The sequence below is a fragment of the Sinocyclocheilus rhinocerous genome, unplaced genomic scaffold (genome assembly GCF_001515625.1).
Source record: "Sinocyclocheilus rhinocerous isolate Xijiao unplaced genomic scaffold, SAMN03320098_v1.1 scaffold1697, whole genome shotgun sequence".
In the NCBI taxonomy this organism is placed as follows: Eukaryota; Metazoa; Chordata; class Actinopteri; order Cypriniformes; family Cyprinidae; genus Sinocyclocheilus; species Sinocyclocheilus rhinocerous.
The window spans coordinates 701,372-723,459 of NW_015629509.1; the positions used below are offsets into that span (position 1 = coordinate 701,372).

The 22,088-nt window shown below is 35.3% G+C and overlaps 1 protein-coding gene across 2 annotated transcripts in view; it reads right to left on the reverse strand.

Annotated features, from left to right (window-relative positions):
* The window catches only part of LOC107739015 (polypyrimidine tract-binding protein 2-like), a 13,304-nt gene extending 5,918 nt beyond the window's left edge, over positions 1-7,386 (reverse strand). Inside the window, exons 1-8 of one of the 2 annotated variants that reach the window (XM_016550975.1) lie at positions 7,250-7,386; positions 6,123-6,150; positions 3,709-3,778; positions 3,030-3,214; positions 2,744-2,884; positions 1,948-2,070; positions 1,676-1,786; positions 1,365-1,566 (exon numbers count right to left, since the gene is read on the reverse strand). In XM_016550975.1, the coding sequence (XP_016406461.1) occupies positions 1,365-1,566; positions 1,676-1,786; positions 1,948-2,070; positions 2,744-2,884; positions 3,030-3,214; positions 3,709-3,778; positions 6,123-6,150; positions 7,250-7,257 (868 nt within the window). In that variant the 5' untranslated portion in view covers positions 7,258-7,386. Of the gene's footprint in view, positions 1-1,352; positions 1,567-1,675; positions 1,787-1,947; positions 2,071-2,743; positions 2,885-3,029; positions 3,215-3,708; positions 3,779-6,122; positions 6,151-7,249 lie in introns of both variants that reach the window. The other variant, XM_016550974.1, reaches the window with a different exon arrangement.
* Between the last annotated feature and the right edge of the window lie 14,702 nt (positions 7,387-22,088).

The following is a 22,088-nucleotide window of genomic DNA, read 5'->3' on the forward strand; positions in this document are numbered from 1 at the left end:
TCAATTGCAAATACTTAAACTAATAACAAAACATACTTACAGTAGCTGATTCAGAAGGGCCAGATTGTCATAGCAGTCAGAATGACCTCCTCTACTAGGTTCACCAAACGGTCGTCCATAAAATGCATTGCTGTTCTGTTGTAAGTAATTACAAGATTCCTTAAAGATTCCTAAATGCATCTACTTTCGGAAGGCCAAATAAAGTGCTTTTGCTTTCGCCTAGAAACACACAGCGTCTCCCTGACATGGCTGCTTGAACACTAACTGCGGTTACTGAAACCACGCCTTCTTTCTTTGCGTGCACATTTGGGCGGCATTATGCTAATATTTCCACATAGTGAGGTAGATATGTGGGGGCGTGTTAGAACGAGCCGTTTTAGGGGGGCGTGGCAGTCTTAACTTTGATAAAGAATATCTCTTTGGTTTTGAGACTTTAGTCTTTGCAACTTAAGGGATCTTATCTATGCACAATCAGCTTGTAACACTCCAAAGAGAAAGGAAAACTTGAAATCGCGTCATATGACCCCTTTAAAGAAAGTGGCCTAGTCATCAACTCAAGTCTGTTTTAGATGTGACAGCCAATAAAAGCTGAATTACACACAGGTAAAACATATTAGTTCTTCATCCTGATGTGAGAGGGACCAGGTTAAGACCATGTGGGGTTTTAAAACCTAATCATTTTTAGCCTAATATCAATAAAATACCTGCCTGATTACGTGGCAGGGGAAATGTCAAATTGCATTTTAAATTAAGAGACCTTATGAGTAGATCTCTGAGAAAAGGTCAGTCAAGGCACTCAGAGACACAGGCCTACGTGCTATTTTACAGTACTTAGTGAGCACATTCCATTCCAATTATATTCAGTCTTTTATAAACACAGCTTTCTATTTTCATTTTCGCACCATTCAGACAAATGGAGTTAAATCAATGACGTGGATTAAAATACTGTCCCCATTCAGCGGTGCTCAGAATCAATCACGTTATGAACAAATGATGGTTTTGGCTGACAAACGAACTGACAACCAATGTCCATTTTGTCTCCTTGAGTACTCAACGGATAAAAAGATGAATGTCTTTGGTTGTTGCATCACATCTTGCTGTCTCACGCCATGAGCATCACATTTTTAAGACATTGTGTGAAGCTAGAAAAGATGCTCTAATAAAATAATTTTCAAGACATCTTGTTTTTAATATGGCTCTGGACTTAAAGTCACTGCTAAGAGATTCCTTTCATACGTTTGGTGTTCCACAGAGTCATACAGGTTTGCAATGAGGTTGCATTAGGGCATGTGAATGAAGACAACAAACACTGAATGACACACCAAAACAGATAATAAAAAAGAGGCAAGTACCTGGGATCTTACCGAGCAGGGAACCGGAATCTTTACCCAGGGCAGCAACCACAGAGGGGTCCAGAGCAGGCGGCTGCCCATCTCCAGCAGGAAGCTCTGGCCTAGTGTAGTCCCTGCTCTTATCGTTATTGTATTTTACATTCAGGTTGACAAGTTTTGAGTAGTCTATGCGAAGGGTACAACAGGCGTTGTATATGTTCTGACCATCTAGAGCCTAGAACAAAAGAGAAAAAGATAGAAAAAAGAACAAGGCGAGAGAGACAGAAAGAATGTGTCATCTTCGTAGGGCCTTTCACATGAACTTCCGCTGAGAGCAAACCCACCACTTTAGCTTGCTGTGCACTGGTTGGATCGTTGTACTGCAACAGGGCCTGAAACTGATTGTTCTTGGTGAATGTGATGATTTTCATGACGGTGCCAAACTTTGAGAAGATCTATTGACAGAGAAAGCAGAGCATTGAGGGGAGCTATCAACAGAGGGGAAAAGACGTTACAAAAAAAAACAGAATTAACACACACAGCATCAACAGCACCTCAATTTGTCACCAATATAAACTGTCAATAAGAGGCTGATCCAAACTGTGGCGTCCCCTACCTGCTGCAGCACGTCCAGGGTGACGGGGTAAAACATGTTATCAATGATTATCCTCAGCACTGGACTGGAGGGCGTACCACCACCATCGATAGAGTTGGACCCTGATGTGAGAGTCCCGCCTGACTGGAGATCAGTTACAAGCACTATGTTAAACATATATAATGGGAAAAGTTTGGTCCTCATAGCAGCTCATTCTAGCCAAGAAACGCTCATTTAGACGGGAAGAAACCATCTGAATTACATGTAAAGCAACCAACAACATTTTCTCACTAATTAATCAAAGAATCCTTAAATTTATTAAAGATGTTTTCAACATTGAAAATAATAAGAAATGTTTCTTGAGCACCAAATCATCATATTAGAATGATTTCTGAAGGACCATTACTGAAGACTGAAGTAATGACAAATTCAGCTTTGCAATCACAGGAATAAACGGCATTTTTTTTTTTTATATATTAAAATAGAAAATTTGTAATAATATTTCACATAATTACTGTTGTTGCTGCATTTCTTATCAAATAAATGCAGTCTTGGTGAGCATAACATTCTTTGAAAAACATTTTTAAAATCTTACAGACCGTAAACTTTTGAACAGTAGTGTAAATTTAAAAGGCCATGCTAGAGGAAAAGTTTCCATGCACTCAATAAATAGAGAAAAAAAAAATGTGTCTTGACTGTTCTGCCCAAAGCACAATCTCACTGGTCCAAAAACTGGTCAGCATAGTTGGATTTTAAGTTCTGTTTGGCTGTCCCTTAAAGTATTTAAATTTTCTGAAAAAGTCAGGTAATTTGTTACCTGGTTTGAATTGTCGGTCTTGAGTTCTTTGTGATTGGAGTACTGTATGTAGACCGGCACACTACGGACGTGAGGCGTCACAGCTGAGTAATAATTGACCATTGTCATGGCAGCTTCCTCTGTGCTGAGCTCCAGAAACGCCTAAGACAAAAATTATTTCAGTGATGAGGTAAGATGAACTCAGTGAACTCAAAACTGTTAGTCGAACTAGAAATAGCAAATTTCTTTTAACACTCACTAACTCTGGCAAAAGTGAAATTGAAAAAATTTCAGCTTGCCCACGCACCTGGTTTTTGCCTTTCAGTGTGAGGATATTGGTGACCTTTCCGAACGGAAGCCCCAGGGCAATGATCTCTGTTTCCGAGACATCGTTGGGTAACTTTCTAATGTGAAGAACACGGGATGGTGGGGCATCGCCGACTCGGTCTTCAACTCGAAGTTTTTTGCTGTCACTGCCGTTGGATGTCGTATCTGCCAAAAGTGGACAGAAAGAGGACATTATATACAGGGAATAAAGACATTTCTAGAGGAAAATTGCTAAATCATAAGGACAAAATATGCTGATTTAATTACTCAGGTAGGACTGCAAGTGTGTCTTAACTGTACTTTAAGTTTCTCTTCTATTACATTTCACACTATATTTCCAATCAAGACCTTTAATAGATAGAACCCAAGAAACAAAAGCTTCTCTTAATCGGGTCAAGTCTTTCCTCTACTGAATGGGATATTGAAATCTATTGTTGGAGAAGCTGTAATAAGATGCAGAGCACACATAATCGCAATTCCGGTCACATGCTTTTAAGCGTGGGTGCCCACCTACATGAGAGCGTAAGGTTATTCCCAGATAGGATCTTCTCAGATCAGATATCACACTGAAACATCTGTTATAATTTGATTATTTTAATGCTCTTCACGGTCGAGAAAACTGAATATTTTTGAATGGGGGGGAAGTCAGGGACACTTACCACTTATACTGCTCAGCCCAGAACTGGGGCTGTTATACATGCTGACGGACAGCAGCTCATCTGATCCTCTCTGCGGAGACACACAAAGAGAAAAATAAAATCCCACCCTCCAATAAAGATGTTCTCCTTTCACAATCCCCTCAACCAAACAATGAAATACAGCTCTCTGTGGACAGCTTCAAGAATCAAGGCACATAAAACACACGTCCACATGCTGCTGCCTTTCTGCCTTATTTTTCTAGATTGTTGCTTTAATCTTGTTGAGTCTAAGATGTCAGACGCTGTCATCTCATCCTGAGCTGCCCACGTTCCCGAAGGGCCCCGGCGCGATCAGGCCACCGCTTGAAGTGCAGCTAAAAGTGACGGATGGGACGGCAGGCAAATGGCGAACCGGTGCAAACCAAACTTCCTAATAGGATCATCTCAGGTTTGTGCCTTCCAAAAACTCCACCGAATTGTTCTTTATGGACGCTGCTTTTACGGCGCCAATAAACCCGCCGCCGCTGCTGCCTTCTGGGCATCGACACTACAAACAATCAAGGGAATGGTGAAGTTTCACATCGAAACGACCGAAAGCAGAAGAATGCATTAAGAGATGGCAAGGTCTTAACAGACAAGCCTCAGCATCAAAACTGATTAGAACAGAAGAAGAAGAAAAAAAGCAGGACTTTAAAGCAATAAGATCAAATGCTTCTTTTTCCACCTGCTTTCCCAGAAAGACCAGCTAACATTGTTTTCCGGGGAGGAAAATTCTGTTGTTGGCAAACAAACCGAGTTAAATGGCCTGTGTTCAGAAGGCATCTCTGGAAAAGAACAAGTTCTTCTCTAACTATCTTGGACATAAACTGCCCCCATTCAATTACTACCAGCCTAATTTTATGAAAAGCGGAGATGGAGACCTGTAACAGGCCTGTATCTAATATATAAGGGACAATTCTACATTTCCACACAACACTTTTCTTTCAACGACAAAGAATCCAATAATGCACTTAAATGGCTTGGCAATTCTTTGTCCATTCAAAAACAAATTACGTTTGCATCACCCTAGGCTTCTTTGTCTTTTTTCGTGTGGCTTTGACGCCACGCAATACGCAAATACATTTAAAAAAAGAGGGGAAATAAATGCTAAACCCTGTGAAGACAAATTATGTTCCTGAAAGCAATACTAAAAAAAAGCATATATTGTATTTTTGAATGAGGTGACAGTAAAATTGGCGAAGACATATTCTACCCTATAACTTATAAGTCCGACAGGACAGCAACAATTAAAGACAAAACTGGATAAATCATATGACTAACATATAAACAATGTCTGACTCCGGCTAAGCTCATCCCTCTGACTTTCAGTGACCAAAATTCATAAAGGTCAGTATTAATCTACCACCAAAAAATGTTTGCAAAGGAATGGTGAATATTGCTTGTAGATTTCATTCTGGCTGTTAATGGCAACTATGCAAAGTTTGCCAATGTTTGGACGAACCAAGAATTAGAAAGCGCGCGATAGCAGTGTAGATCTGAGATAACCATAATTACTGTTCAATTTTAATTCCAATCAGACATTGCCATTGAAACAAGGCAATTTTAAGCAAATATGGCAAGAAATGCACATAAGTGTGAAAGCTAAAACTTCACTTGCATTTATCATACATGTCGTCATATTTTGGAAACATTTGCAAGGTTAATGACTCATGGGTTTAATCAGACTGGCTTAAAATTGCATGTTAATGTGACAAATTTAGGGTGGAAATACTATTGCATAATATTCAAATATTAAAAAAGAATAATCATCATCAATATTATATTGCCATAATGCAATATTAAGCGTGGCTGGGTTTCATACAACATGAATGGAAATAAAAAAATATTTTAAATATTAAAATGTGCAAATATTTAAAGTATTACTATTAAGATAAAAATATTAGTAACTATATTCTTGTTCAATATTTATGTACAAAGACTTAAACATTCCAAGTTCAACGTGAATATACTGCTTCTACAGGTGCATCTGCATTAAGCTTAATAGCAAATCTGACACTTTAAAGAGCAATTATTTGTATAGCAATTAATCACATGCCAATTTTGTAATCGAGAGAGCCTGAGTAATTATTTAAAAAATTTTTTAAAAAACTAGTTTACCATGTAACAGCGGTAGAGGAAACTAACCACACTGCTCTGGTATCTATGGGGTCAAATTTCTGTTGTGGTTTCCACTTGTTCTCACCACTGCAACAGGCAGCCATCTATTAAAAACTAAATTCCAATCATATTCATAGTTATGCATGATGTACTGTGCTGCCTTTGTTAGGTTGCTATTGCACTGCAAAATCCTCCATGAGATTATTTAGGAACCACCTATCCATCCATCCATCATCCAGACTACATACTACACAAAGGATACTGAAAACAGTGTTTACCTTTACACCAACTGCGACGTCACCAATGCTGTTGAAAACACAATGTGAGATTTGATCAGACAGATACTAAACACCAGGAATTTACATGCAAAAAAGGGAGGGCTAGAAATCCTTTAATCTGAATCTTTTCAAATCCCCTCCATTATTCAATGACACAACAAATTAAGCTGATGAACATTTCAGTATTTCATCATCACTTTATCCCACTCTTCCTCTAGCAGGCCAGAAATGCACCTATAAATGCTGTCTAGGTAGGCTGTTCACTAGGCTTCAGGACTATAAAGTTTATAAAGGATATTTTGATATCTAGCAAAATTAATTTTGAGGCTAAAAATACTGTATGCAGGTCACTAGGTTATGAGACTTAAATGCTCAAAAATGAAAACTAGTTAGGCAGATCACTAGGTTATGGCATTATGATGTCCAAAAATGCAATGTAGGTCGCCAGGTTACTAGGTTTGGGGACTATAATGTCCAGAATGCTGTCTAGGTAACAACCAGTTCACTAGGTTTTGACACACAGCCCTAGAGTACAGACTGGGGCTAGTTGGTTAACCATAACTTGTATTAACCATCAACATTTAGACGTTTTTCAGCTTTAAATGCAACTCGACACATTTTATAACCACTGAGAGAGGTTTTATTTAATACATTTTCTGATGGTATAAAAGCTAACGTGAGGCTAACAAAAGAAACATGTAATTGCAACCTAAATGTGGTCCACTTGGGAATTAAATCCAATTCTAGCACATTAATATATTAATTACAAATCAAACTAGTTAAAAGACTAGCTTAATTAAACAACTGTTCAATTTTGCGTGCACAACGTGAGCAAACAAACGACTAGTGGCTAGTGAGGCTAACCTGCTAACGCATGCTTGCTGTTTTTGGACAAATTTTTGTTATGTTTACTAATTTGAGTCATTGTGCTTTTATATCTTGGCATTTCATACAAGACAATACAATACAACCGTTACAATAAGCTTATGAAACAACGGTTGTTCAAGTGTTACAGCGCTAGCGTGTTAGCAGCATTAGCATTCCAGTAAGTGTGAATAAACTCTTCTAATTCACGTTCAAATGATTGTTTTATATACATATAAATAAAGAGCGCCTTTAATGCTCACCCGTCCATTTCTGGTGATCTGTGTAAAAAATAAACCCGCTGAAGACTTAGTGTGTGTGTGTGTTATTTCACCTCACTGGCTTTAGCAGAAACACACACACACATACCACTGACAAAATGGAGGCGGAACACTGAGACACGAAGAAACACACGTACACACACCTACTGTGAACACACAATACATATGAGATACACACTTACTGTAAACTCAAACACCATTTACTGTAAGCCCGTAATATATAAAATAATACAGGTAATAGTCTATATTAAGCACACACATACACACCAACTTTAAATAGATCATCTTTTATTATAAGCAGTAGATAAAATAATAAATGTAACAGATCCTAGAAGAAAGTTTTATTGCTCAGAGCTTGGTCTTTTTTTAAATCTCAGGAGACTTAATGAAGATCGCAGCATTTGTTAGCCTTTTACTCATATGGAGTTCCTCTTAAATTCCTTCCTAGATAAAATGCACACAAAGGAGACAATTGTTTCATTATGTTGTCATATTCAGCTATACAATTTAATTTGATTTCATACGGAAACTGAACATTTGTGAAACTATTAAGATCTCATCTGAAACTCTAGAAGAGACATGTGAGATTAATAAGGTCCTCTCAGAAAATACACCTCTGAATCTTGAGATTTGTAAAAAAAAATAATAATAATTTTAAAAAATTGTGTTTAATTCCATTTGCTGTGGAGGAGACAATAACTGATTATATATATATATATATGACAGAGAACAAAGCCGTGAATTATAAACCAATATAATGTATTAAATAGGCTACATAACATGTGAGACAGTTTTATAATCCACCTTCATGTAAAACTAATTTTTGTCAATACTTATTATTTAGTTTGAGTTATCATTGTTGTTGTCATTAAATAATACTAGGAACCAAAATGTAGAGTGAATCACCTATCATAATTAAAGTGATTATGCATAATGCTATTAACATTCAACAAGCCAGTCAAAACCGCTGTAGCAGGCGGTTAGATATCATTGACTGTGACAGACTTACATAATGGTATTTTGGCTCCGTGCTTGATGCCCCAGGTGAAATTAAAGTCTAACAGTTTATCTTAAAGAACCTGGGATTTAATTAAAAATGACATTTCCCCAAACACTTGGGTCTAGTTTTGATTCTGAGGCTGCCATGTTGGAATTAGATTCCAGGATCCCTCTGAGCAAAGGGGAAATAAGAAAACTGTCAGCTGATCACCAAATCTCAAACGTTTATCATTCGGTTCTTGGCACACAACAGCCAGACGGTTCTTGACACCAAGTCCCAGCTGCCATAAAACAAGTAACATTCCTTTTAGCAGAATCAAGCATATGAGAAATGATTCCCAACACATTGATAGGTGTCTTCAAGATTAAAAATGTAGGTAAAAATCAATGTATACGTAAGAGTATGTGCAGGGTAAGTTTAGTTGCTGTAACCATTTTAATTTTTTTTTTTTTTTTTTTACTTAAATAGCCATGCATTGGACAAATTAATTTTAAATGCAAATATTCTATATATTTGCTCAAATATATTTAAGTAACAAAAACTGCATGCATTATAGTTAAAATTATAAAATAATAAAAAAATTAATTTAATTTAGAAAAGGCAAAATTGAAAATTATTTTAGATATTGAACAATTTTAGACAGATATGTCATACTTTACAGATTTATTATTTTTAACTTTAGCTGGAATAAAATAAAATCTAAACATTAGATGAAAAAATTAGAAATATTGTCTTGTTACCTAACTAAAATCAGTTTAGTTACAATTACTAACTGGAAATTAAATAATAATAATAATGAAACAAAAATAAATTCAACCTAAATGGTAATATTTCAAAAACAAATAAAAAATTACATAACAAAATTAAATTTAAATAAAATTAAATATTAAAACAAAAACTTTATCCAAAATATTAATAAAAATCAAATAGTATATAAATAATACAAAAATAACACTGCACTATACACAATAAAAAAGACTAAATTTGTGTTAAAAATCATTTTATATGGTGTATAACCCACTTTATACAGTACAATTTATTTTACAGTGTGCCTGAGGCATAACAGAGGTTTTTCAATGCAGATGTCCCACTATCATGTTTTATCAGGCATTATGTCATTCTTCTGATATCATCGTGGAACTGATGTAGTCAGGAGTGATGTCACTGCAATTTGACCCCAGTGTTGTGAAATGTGCTGCAGTCACTCTGAACCGACAGCCTTGGGTCAAGTTTATACGTTAACTGTCTTGTATCCAGTACATCCTTTTAGTTACCTAACACTGATGAGATCTTACCAAGATGTGCAATTTAACTCTATAATTTACTAAATACATCGTAAGATGCTCAGAAAGCAATGGTTAAATCACAGCGATTCACTAAAGAATTATAATGTACATTTTGTACAAACAGGCTGTGGGTGTATTGAACTCGTATGACAACCTGTAGAAAATAATAAGTGACAGGTTCATAGCTTCATGGATTTAATTTAACATTTTCGACCATTCTTCACGTGACTCGGACCATTCTACGTTAATGGCAGCCTGATGCCTGCCATTTTCTTTAATTACCAAAGCAGCACTACTTCTGCAATATTAAAACCTTGCATTGATTTCCATTTTTCTACATACGTGTTCTTGAATCTCACCTGCTTCCAGCACGCAGGCCTGCCATCTCGGTCCAGCTGTACCAAATCAATGTCTTGAAGGCTGCAAAACCCGCTAAAATTCCAATTTAGTACTGTATTGAAAATCTTGCAGCTGTCTTTTGGAAAGGCCAAACACATCCCCATGGCTCTGTTTGTGTGTTCGATCAAATTGTGTTTCTCATAGTGCATTCTGATGAAAATGGTTTGGAGTGCATTATGAACCAGGCACAAAATGGAACGCCATGCAGTGACTACCATTACATAGTATGGGTATTTTCCACCAGAATCTGACAGAGTTTTTTTTTCCTTTTCCTGAGAGTGTATGTGTTAGTGAAATGTACAATGTTTCATGTTTTTAATACATGTGTACTCAAAGAGATATGATATTCATAGACTATACATTCACACCACAGCCACATCAATGTGGCTCAAATATGATTTTTTTTTTTGGATGACAGCAAAAACAAATTCCAATCTGGGCCACTATCATATGTGCAAACAAATTAGTGACTGAATGGCAAGGTGTTAGACCTTATTAATATATGGACCACCTTATTGTTAATATATTTACTTAAAATAATTTAGTATAATAAAAATGAATTGATTTAATAAATAATATCATTCATATAATAAATTCTAGACAGATAGATGGATGGATGGAACCAATAGAACGATAAGTAGAATGATGAATAGATGGATGGATGGATGGATGGATGGATGGACGGAACAAATAGAACGATGGATGGATGGATAGAACAGAATGATAGATGGATGGAACAGAATGATAGATGGATGGAACAGAATGATAGATGGATGGAACAGAATGATAGATGGATGGAACAGAATGATAGATGGATGGAACAGAATGATAGATGGATGGAACAGAATGATAGATGGATGGAACAGAATGATAGATGGATGGAACAGAATGATAGATGGATGGATGGATGGAACAAATATAACAAAAAGTAGAATAATTGATATATAGATGGATAGAATGATAGAACAATGGATGGATGGAACAAATAGAACAATATAATAGAATGATGGATGGATGGATGGAACAGAATGATAGATGGATGGAACAGAATGATAGATGGATGGATGGATGGAACAGAATGATAGATGGATTGATGGAACAGAATGGTAGATGGATGGATGGATGGAACAAATAGATAGATAGATGGATGGATGGATGGATGGTTGGATGGAACAAACAGAACGATGGATGGATGGAACAAATATAACAAAAAGTAGAATAATTGATATATAGATGGATAGAATGATAGAACAATGGATGGATGGATGGAACAAATAGAACAATATAATAGAATGATGGATGGAACAGATAGATAGATAGATAGATAGATAGATAGATGGATGGATGGATGGATATTCAGACTAGTGCCTGATATGGACCATTTTTAAAAGGTCACATGAATGACCCAACAAAAAAAAAAAATCCAGATTTGAGCACAGAATCAGACTAGAGCACTTCTGATTTGCTGTGAACACAGCCATGGAAATATGTGTGACAAAACACAACATGTTTTGATCGAAGACTTTCAGAAGCATTTAATTATTGACTGTTGAATCAGTTTAGTCAGAAAGACCTGGCAGCCTTGCTGTTTGCTGAATTTAATCACGCCAGTTTTCAAGCTGTGTGGGAGATGCGCAGCACGGCTAACATGGGCTATTAGGCAACATGCATGTTGATATCCACATAAACAGAAAATATAGCAACCTAGATGACCCAAATTATAATCAGTATAAGTCCAAAAATATGCACGCTTTTATCATAATGTTGAGTGTGGCTGTGTAATATTGATGATATGACCTTACTTATCTTCCTGTTTAAGCCAAGATGTTGCTTTGTAATAAAAGCAGCCAACTGCATGTTTTCACATAAATTAAGGAAATGGAAATATTGAATACAGGAAAATAAACAGCATTAATGAGTCTACACAACATATTTCTGAACTATTCCATTATTTAAACAGTGACACAAGCTTATCAGAGCGAATTTAGCATCCGCTGAAGAGTAATAAACAGCCAGGCGTGATCACAAGGTCATATGTGATCAAATAGTCATGTGCAAGTGTTGCAAATGAGACTATTGTGTTGGTTTGAAGGACAAGCTCACAGTTTTCACCTCACTGATAAAGTCATCTGTGTGGAACACTGAAAGTTTTAATTAAAGGGATAGTTCACCCCCAAAAAATTCTGAAAATTCTGTCATTAATTACTCACCCTCATGTCGTTCCAAACCCGTGAGACAGAATTTTCATTTTTGGGTGAACTATCCCTTTAAGACATGGACATGTTTATTTATTGTTATTATTTGAAGATCGAAAATTGTGCGATAGAAAATATTATGTTGCCAGAATGAGCACCAAGGCTCCATATGTCAGATTTAAGGTCTAAATTGGACACAAATCAAAGTGACATTAACACTAATGCGAATACTGTTATGTTGCTAATCAGTTGTGGGTGGCAAAAGGGGGCAGGACATTCTCATTCTAGAAAGCATCTGATTGGACAGAAATCTGTGTAGTGCAGGATGAGTCATCAATATTTTCTATCTATTTTCCCACAAGATAAAGGTTGTACAATAATTTATATATACATATATATATATTTAAATAAATAATAAACAAATAAATAGTCCATATTTAAAATAACTAATTTCAAATATTTTAATCATTCACAGAAAATTCAGATTTGAGCATACAATCAGAATTGAGCAGTTTTGACTAACGGTGTAAACGTGAATTTCGTCAGTGTTTAGTAACACAAAAGCATGGCCTCAAAGCTAACAAACACAGACTAAAAGCCACAAAACTTTAATTTTGTTTGCATGTGGTCTTTAAAGTGGTGTACTGATGCAAATCGTGTGTGTCTTTCCCTTTTTTTATTACCCGTGAAGCTCAGACAAGGGATTGTTGGAATGGTGGTGGGAAATAGAATTGGGTCCATTTTTCTAAATTTGATCCAATTTCCATGATTCTCAAGTCTCCCTTTTAGATGCCCAGCAGAGCCCAGACCTGGACACTTCTTCTGTAATATAATCATGTTTTCTCCCAATGTGGCCTACATAATATTGGCACAGCTGTAGCTCTAGGACACCTTATGATTATGAAAATGGGATGAAATGGAGAACAGCAAGCTGTCTTGTGTCTCTTGCGGTCCATCACCTTCATGGCGGACACGCTGAGACCAGCACCAGCCACTAAATCCGGCCCGGTGCTTCCTGGTGTTATTGTTCTCAACCATTACCTTACCCTCCATGTTGCCTTTTATTGTCTTCATAAGCCATTTGCCTGTGGTGAAAAGCCCAGTGAGTAGAACAGCATGTGCAAATTTCACAGCTGATGAGTCTTGCGATGAGACGAACAAGTTGCCAGTGTCAGTTCACTCCTGGCCTTTTGAGGAGTAAACACTGAGCAGAGTGTTGATGAGCTTCTAGTGAGGTTAAAGGGTTAATAAACAGATCCATTCAGTAGTCCTGTGTGGTTCAAAGCAGGTTTTGATGGTTAGCAGTTAGCTTCTGCTGGAAGATGTTGTAACTACACCATTCTGCAAGAAACATATACATAGAAAATATTTGATTATATTAAACCTTCTGTTGTGTTCATGTTAGTTTGACCCATGTTCAGTTTTCTAACTGCTTGAAACACTGGTTTTGGAAAGGCTGTACGAATTTTGTGTTTGGGTCAGAATTGACCACGTCATTAGTTTCCATGAGGTTTGCTGAAAAGTAACTCTTTGAAAGACAACAAAGAACCAGGTGGGAAAAAAAACAATAACAAAACTATGAAATACAAGAGAACTTGATATTTACTGACATTTTTAAAACTATAAGTCCAATAATTTTGAAAACCATGAAAAACAGCATCTAATTTTGCCATACAATATTACATGAAAATTAATTGATTAAAAAAAATAATATATTGAAATGGTCACATGATGCACCATGGATTTGAATTTGAATGACAGGAAAAGGAATTTACAGAACAGTCACATTTTTTCAACAACAAATAATTTAAATTTATAGCTTGTGAAATACTAAAAATATAAAAGAGAACTTAAGAAATGTAAGACTCGAAATCTACTTGAAACCGAAGACTCGTATACTGAATTATCCATGAAAAATTCAGTTAAGTTTCACAGTCCAAAAAATCTGTCAAGGCATTTTTTGGTTATTTATGGATCTATTAATTAATAGACTGTTGCAGCTACGAGTGAGAAACCCATTTTATCCTCACAACGGTTTGAGAACCAGACATAACAAAAAGCCAGAAATACAAATAGCAATAAATACTACTTACACATAACTACAAAAAATATTAGCCATGACAATAACTTTTTTTATTTTCAATTTTGTGTCTGTGCAGCTCATTTTGAATATTGAACATAAAAATATGTGAGTTAAATTGATCACTAACACCCCAGAAATATTCAATTTCTCACACATTTTTTTAGTCTCTGACAAGCTACAAGAGAGATTTTCTGTTTTTACATGAATCTTTGTTTTTCATAGTGTCAATTTTTGGCAAATTGCATGGAAACCAATGTGGGCCAATTTGACCCACAACACAGAAGTTGTACACAGTTTTTTTTAACACAACAGGAGGGTTAAAGTAAATGTTTTACCAGGCCTGATTTGGTTTTGGAATGCTCTTAAAAGTGTGAAATAGACTTCACATACTGTTCTTCCAGCGCTGCATGTGCCAGTCAAGCAATTGCCATTTAGATTGATGGAAACAGATGGGAAACACAGTAGCAGCATGTCACATGTGAAGCAGACATGTCACCGACGGGAAATTAGATGTATCCAAAGCACGTAGGAGCGAAGCTCAGCAGAGAGACAGAAAGCCCAGCGAGTGGATCCAAACAACGGAGACGACAGATGAGGCCAGTGACCCATCAAGACCTCACTAAACTCAGCAATCAAAGATGAACCAGGGCTACAAAAGCTCTCATCACCGCTATCCAGAACCTCACAACACCAATTTCTGTCCACCAGGTTCCACCATTTTTATCAGGATTTAAAAATTGACTCTCTTTCAATTCATGAGTTGGAATTTGAATTGAATTGGTCACATGAAGCACAGGATTTGAGTTTGCATGTCAGGAAGAGGAATTTACAGAACAGTCACACATTTTTTTTCAACTAAAATATAAATAAATGATATTCATTTGGACTAATTTATTCCTTGACATTTAGATTACAGCTGATATTGTATCATTGTATATCGAAAACTGTGAGTCCAATAATTTATATGTGTGTGTGTGTGTATATATACAGAGATAGATAGATAGATAGATAGATAGATATTTGTGTTTAATTAATAAAAATGCATATATTTTATATAAATTAAATACAAAAATTATGTAAATGGCATTTTAAACATGGGAAATATCCCATAAGTTGGGGAAATTCATATAGAAAAATCAAATGTATTATTAAAAACTGCTCACGGTAGGTTGTGTGATTTTTTTTTTTTCCTTTTGAATTTCTATGAATCCTAAATCCTGTGTTAAACAGGAAATTCATTTTCGATTCTGAATGTTGCACAACCCTAACTTTTAAGAAGTAGTTCCCATCAGAATGCAATACAGAGCGTTTCTCTTGTTGAAGTCACATTATTTACACACGTTTACACAGTATTTGCATATAGAAGCTTAGAGGCATAAAGCATGTTTTGTCTCAAATGACAGCATTCATGGCTTCTGGGCTTTTCAGCATTTCTCAGCTTTAAGTTCTGAGATAGATAGACAAATAAATGTGCTTTATTGATCTCTGGAAATTCAGGAAAATCATTGTGTGCAGCATATTGGGTCTGTGGAGTTTAACGTTTGCACTTTCACCTATGGGGCACTGCTGCCAAGAGCGGAGTGGTGTTAAAAGTCAAAGGTCAATTATTGTTTCCGTGGGTTAGGCACACAAAAAAACACAAAGGCAGCGAGGGGAAAGAAGTAATATCTCATTGCGTGCAAAGTAAGGAAATGAAAACTCTTCAAAACTGGGTTGAGTAGAGCTAAAGCTGGCAATATTTCATTTTGCTTCACAAGCTAAATCTTCATTAATTCTTTGCGTTTTGTGTCTTTAATATTTAGGCACATCTAAATACTGCTTCTAATAAAAATAAACGGTTAAACTATATTTTAAGGTGTCCTTGTTACAGTGTAAATATACATTTAAGTACTGAGTTAATATTAATGAACTACATGTACTTACTATATGGTTAGGGTTAGGATTAGGGTTTGGCTTAGTGTTACTTACATGTAATTATGCATAATTTATTGTTACAATAATAGTAAGTACATGTAACATGTGTAATAAGGACACCTTTAAATAAACTGTTACCAAATAGTCAACATGTTTCGATCAAATAAGATATATCAAGTCCAAAAATGACTTCAGAAGGTTTTGTAGCTCTCTTCATCCCATGACTTGAAGTCTTTTTCATTTCCTGCCACAAAACAAACAACCCCTGCTCAACATTTTATTATGCATTTACATGTCAGCTTTATTGTCGTGGAGTGCTCCTTTCGTTTGATGGTGTAATGGCTGCAGACAGAGTCTGAGGTAATTTGACATCACTGGTTTCCCTAGACTTTCTTTCCTTCAAGAACCGTTCTGTTGTGACAGCAATATAATTTCACCACAAGGTAAGCAATCAAGTCTGCATTTTAAACCAACAGTTCCTCTTTAACCTGAGTGACAAAGACATTAAACGTTTAGAGTGATCTGCCCATATGGTCAATGTGCCCCTAAAATTGTAATGACTCCCATTCAACAGGCATATTTTATCTAAAAGTGACTTAAACTGCATGGATAGTCCTGCTGGTGCATCCAGGGGTCAAATGTCTTGCTAATGGACACAGATGATAAAGCTAAATCATTCAGCTAAAGCTAGCATCCGGATCATTTTCTTCAAAATGTTTTCATCTTTATTGCCAGTTCATAATCTTCATCCCAGAGGATGGTTTTATTGCTTAGAAGCTGCTCACTATTGGATTTCTCTGTTATTTTTTAAAGGCATAGTTCACCCAAAAATGAAAATTTCTGTCATTAATTACTCACCCTCATGTCATTCCAAACCTGTAAGACCTTCATTCATCTTCAGAACACAAATTAAGATGTTTTTGATGAATTCCAAGAGCTCTCTGACCCTGCATAGACAGCAAGGATCCTAACATGATCGAGGCTCAGAAACGTAGCAAGGATATCATTAAAATAATCCATGTGACATCAGCGGTTCAACCGTAATTTTACAAAGCTACGAGAACGTTCTTTACGTGTATAATAATATAGTATAGTAATCTACGTTGTTTACGTTCAGATCAAAGCGTAAACAATATATGCTTAAACATGTCAGCTACGTTCAGATCAAAGCGTAAACAATGCACATACGTTGCTTACGTTGTTTATGATTGTGATACTCTCCAAAATGGTGCTATAGGGTGACGCAGAGGAGACGAATCGTTGAATAAAGTCGTTATTTTTGTTTTCTTTGCACACAAAAAGTATTCTCGTAGCTTCGTAAAATTACGGTTGAACCACAGGTTTGGAACGACTTGAGGGTGAGTAATTAATGACAGAATTTTCATTTTTAGGTGAACTATCCCTTTAAGTATCAACATCAGTAAGGCTGGGTAAAAATATAAATTTGAGAAAACAATTGCAATCTTTATTTGAATAATATACATTCTTAAAATCTCAACTTTTCACATGGCCTCACAGCAAAAAATAAATAAATAGATAAAGATAAATCATATTTTACCTGAGTTTACAGTCCGAATTGAATGTCTTTAGACAAAAAGACACAAAATTCACAAAAATAAAGGCAAGAAAACATATCTTTCTATTTAGTTGACCTCACAGGTTGCACGCAATAACATACAGCGTGACCAGTGTGGTCTGATTCACAAACAAATTACTCTTATGAGCTGATTTTTTTTCTCAGTGAATCAAAAACATTCAGTGCAACAAGCAAAGTTTGCTTCACAAACAAGCAACTCTTATGAGCTGATTCTTTTTAATGAATCAAAAACATACCGCGCAAACAATGTAGTCCGATTCATGAACAAACGATTCTTTTAAGCGGTTTCTTTTAATGAGTGATTCAAAAAGAGTCACAAACTAAGGAGTTACAAAACCTTCATTGAATTATACATCAGCAAAATGGGCATTGCAACTGAAATGTACCCAAATGAATTAGAATCAAACTGAATCAGAATTGAACCGAACTGAGAAATGTGTATCAATACCCAAACATGTAGAGAAGACATTTCAGACATTTCCTCAGACAAAAGTCTCATTTTGCACTCCATTTAATCTAATTTAGAAGAAACAAGTAGCAGTATATCATTAAAAATGCTATATTTCTTTAGAAATGTGATAAGCCTAATAGAGATGAGCCCAAACGATGAGATTTGATGGCATAATGTATATTAAAAGGACGTGACTGTTGTCTTTATACTGCTCAAAATTCATCTGAGGACCACTGTGCAGTTGAATTCTCCACAGGCAATTTTAGCGACTCATAAGCCATTACAATAAGGAAGAGGATAGAGAAAATAAAGCGTCCTCTTGATTAATGTGCTGAAAAAGATCAACATCAATGGAAGAATCAGTTTCCTTTCAATATTTAGTTTTTACTCTACAAATAATGAGCACTAGGCCTTGTCCTTTTCAAACACCGAGGTAGAGGAGTGGAAAAGACAAACTTCTGACAGTCTTCAGTGGCAGCGGTGTGCAGTGAATGTACTGTGATGATGTTTATACACTGCAGTGCTTCTTCCTTCACACGACAGACTGCTGGAACCAGAAGTCAGCGCTGTGTTTCGCAATTCTGTCCGGCTCCACAGAAGCCCGTGATTAATCAAACATCCATCTCGGCTTGGAAGAGCCGAGACACTTTAATCATTTCACATACTTGTGTGTTTAGCTGTAATAATTTGACTCTATCATGCTAGGACAGTTCCTGCGGTGATTTATGGGCGGCTCTCGACTGCCAGTAGACACACAGGAATAAAGCTTTCTCTCTCTCTCTCTCTCACTGTATTTTCTCACAGCTCATCATTTATATTCCATCAACAGGAAAATAAACACTGTGTCCAAATATGTGCACAATAGCACGCAAAAACCAATATATTCAAATGAATCAGCTGATGACTTACTGCAGCTGAAGTGTGCAACCAGTGGGAATGTATCGGGCTTGATGACAAATGAAATAAACAAATAAATGGATAATTACGCAACTCTCAGAAATGCCACCCATGTTTGAACCGAAGTCCATTCCGCTACTAAACTGGAAGACTCTTCTGTATATAACAGGATGGTTCTTTATTTGACGTGATTAGAAAAGATTAATTTCTGTGCTCATATGCTGTGTTGTTCTTTGATTAATGAAGCTTGAAACCCAAAGGGGTTGAAAAACGTGAGACGCAACTGGCTGACAGTTCCACCTGAGTTCTCACTTTTACGACATGCTCGCACATTATTAGACAGTAGGATGCTTAGCATTATCATCACATTCATGCATTTAATGTCAATCTAATAATTTGTATTTGTCAAGTGTCCTACTTCTCTGTTGCTCTCAACTATCGTTTTCATTCAAAATAATAAAATAAAATAAATATATACAGTATTTTTAAAAATACTTATATATAAAATACTTATAAAAATACATTTATTTTGATGCTTTTAAAATAAAATATATATTTATTAAAGGACAAATTAAAGCAATATCATTTAAAAACAATAATACTATAAGTGAACGTGGAGGTTTATATTAGATTTACAAAATGTGCTTATAAAATGTCTAGATACACGTCATTAAACAACAATTATTCCATCAGTAACATATTGGCTGGTTTGAAAAAAAATAAATAAATACAAAATTAAATAAATAAATAAATCCTTTGCATTAAAATAAAATAAATTACAATTAAATAAAACATTAAATAAATAAAATAATAAAATAAAATGTCCTTTCTATTAAAATAAAACAAAACATCCTTTTTAAATATCCATTAAAATAAAAAATAAAAAAATAATAATAAAACAGAATGATAAAATAAAATGGAAAAAAATTTTTGTATAATAAATAAAATGTAATGCTTTTACAATAATAAAACAGAATAATTAAACAGAAAAATAAAATAAAATAACATAAAATAAAATAATAACATAAAATAAAATACAGAAATGGTTCCCTACCATTTTTAGTGGCTGTTTTTTTTTTCTACAAATGAATGTGGAGGTGCATGTGTATGTGCTTTTAAAATCTATACACACCAAATGTAAATGATGCAAATGAAGCCTTAAAATCAAATTCATTCTGACAAGTCTTTGAAAATCCCTGCTGCAGTCTGACACAATTATCCCGAAGTAGCGCCAACAAGATAATGGCAGCAGCCGTTCGGGCCTCAGGAGTGAGAATGTGATTAAACAGAGGTTGTTCTCCCTGTTGCTTTAGGGGGTTGAATATACTGCCTGCCGAATAAACAAATGCTTAGTTTAACTGAGTGGCCTTTAACAGAAGAGCTTCCTGGTTTACGATTCGGCTGTTGGAAATGTCACGGTAAAACTGTGGTGTCGGCTCTTGTTTATCTGACCATCTTGAGACGCTCAGCACTGAAGCAGGTTTGCTGGCCCTGTGCTTTACGGGCTAGTTATGGGTTGGCCTTTCCGTTCCTGCAATTTCTCGCACGCTGACTTTTAAAAGCACATGATGGATAGCTTTGTTGCCGCTGCTCCCAAAATAAGCCGGAAAACGTATCGCTCAAAAGTTTTCTGTATTAAGCAAATAGGCTGCTAAAGCATAAAATGGATTGCAGGGGCTCCGCAGACCTCCCAGTGAACCCGAGCCCTGCTGCTTCAGATTTAAATTATGCCACACATCAACATGAAGCGGCTTCTCTCTCTGCTGCATCTGTCTGAGAGCGGTCTGGAAACAACAGCAGATCAGGCTACAGACAAGACGGTCGGGACAGCTTGATCCAAATGTTGTTTTGAAGTTGTTAACCTTTTAAGGGGACTATGGGAGAATTTTCTGGCTTTTATATTTCAGATTCAATGAGACTAAGTCTGTGTGCGCCACACTGCGGGACATTAAGGAGAGCAGAAAGCCTGTTTTATGGGGTATTACCAGCGTAATAGTTCATCTGTCAACTTTTAGAAAGCAGCAAGCGCTTCTTTTTGTAATGCGCAGATGCAGATTGCTACCAAAATGACAGAAGTTCAACAACATGACTGGTAGAATGTAAAGTCACTCAACATTAAATCAAATGGTGTATTTTAAATGTATGCAGAATATGAAACATAATGTTGTGCCCTTAACATAAACATTATTCCATAATACTAAGTTTAACCCTTTAGAGTCCAAATGAAATGGCATTCACAATGCATTTAATTTCCATAATGGGATGGATTTTAGAGTAAAACAGAATATTGTGTGGGAAATTTAGACTGGGACTTGAATTCATTTATTAGCATTTAATTGGACTCAATCTTTAATCAATGGAAAATATGTTTCCAGAGTAGAGTAAAGTAAAGTAAAGTAAAGTAAAGTAAAGTAAAGTAAAGTAAAGTAAAATAAAAAATATAGTTGTGAATCGAGTGCTATTAAATTAAAACTATAAAAAATCTGTACTTGAACTAAAATAAACGGTAACTGAAAAAAAAAATAATAATCAAAAAATAAAAACAACAATTTCTCATTTTCATTTTAATTTGATGTACTAAAAAACTCAAATTAAAGCTGAAACAAAATTACATTTTATTATATATATATATATATATATATATATAAAATTACAAAAAACACAATAAAATTGCTTAAACTTTTACAAAAATTAAATATATAAAAATATACAAATAAACATTAATTCAAAATAGTGCTAACATTTTTTAATAGTATTTCAATTATACTAAAATACAGTAACATTGGTTGTGACATAAAAGGTTAAAATAATAAATCACATATCAAATCGATATAATGTCATACTGTCAATTACTGTCAATATAAAGTCACAAATATTATTATTATTACTGTTATTATTTACTCTAAAGTGGAAAAATGCTTGCACAGTCTTGGCTATAAATAAGCAGAAAGAAAGATATATTTTAGAGGCAACATTTATTTATATCATTTTAATAGAAA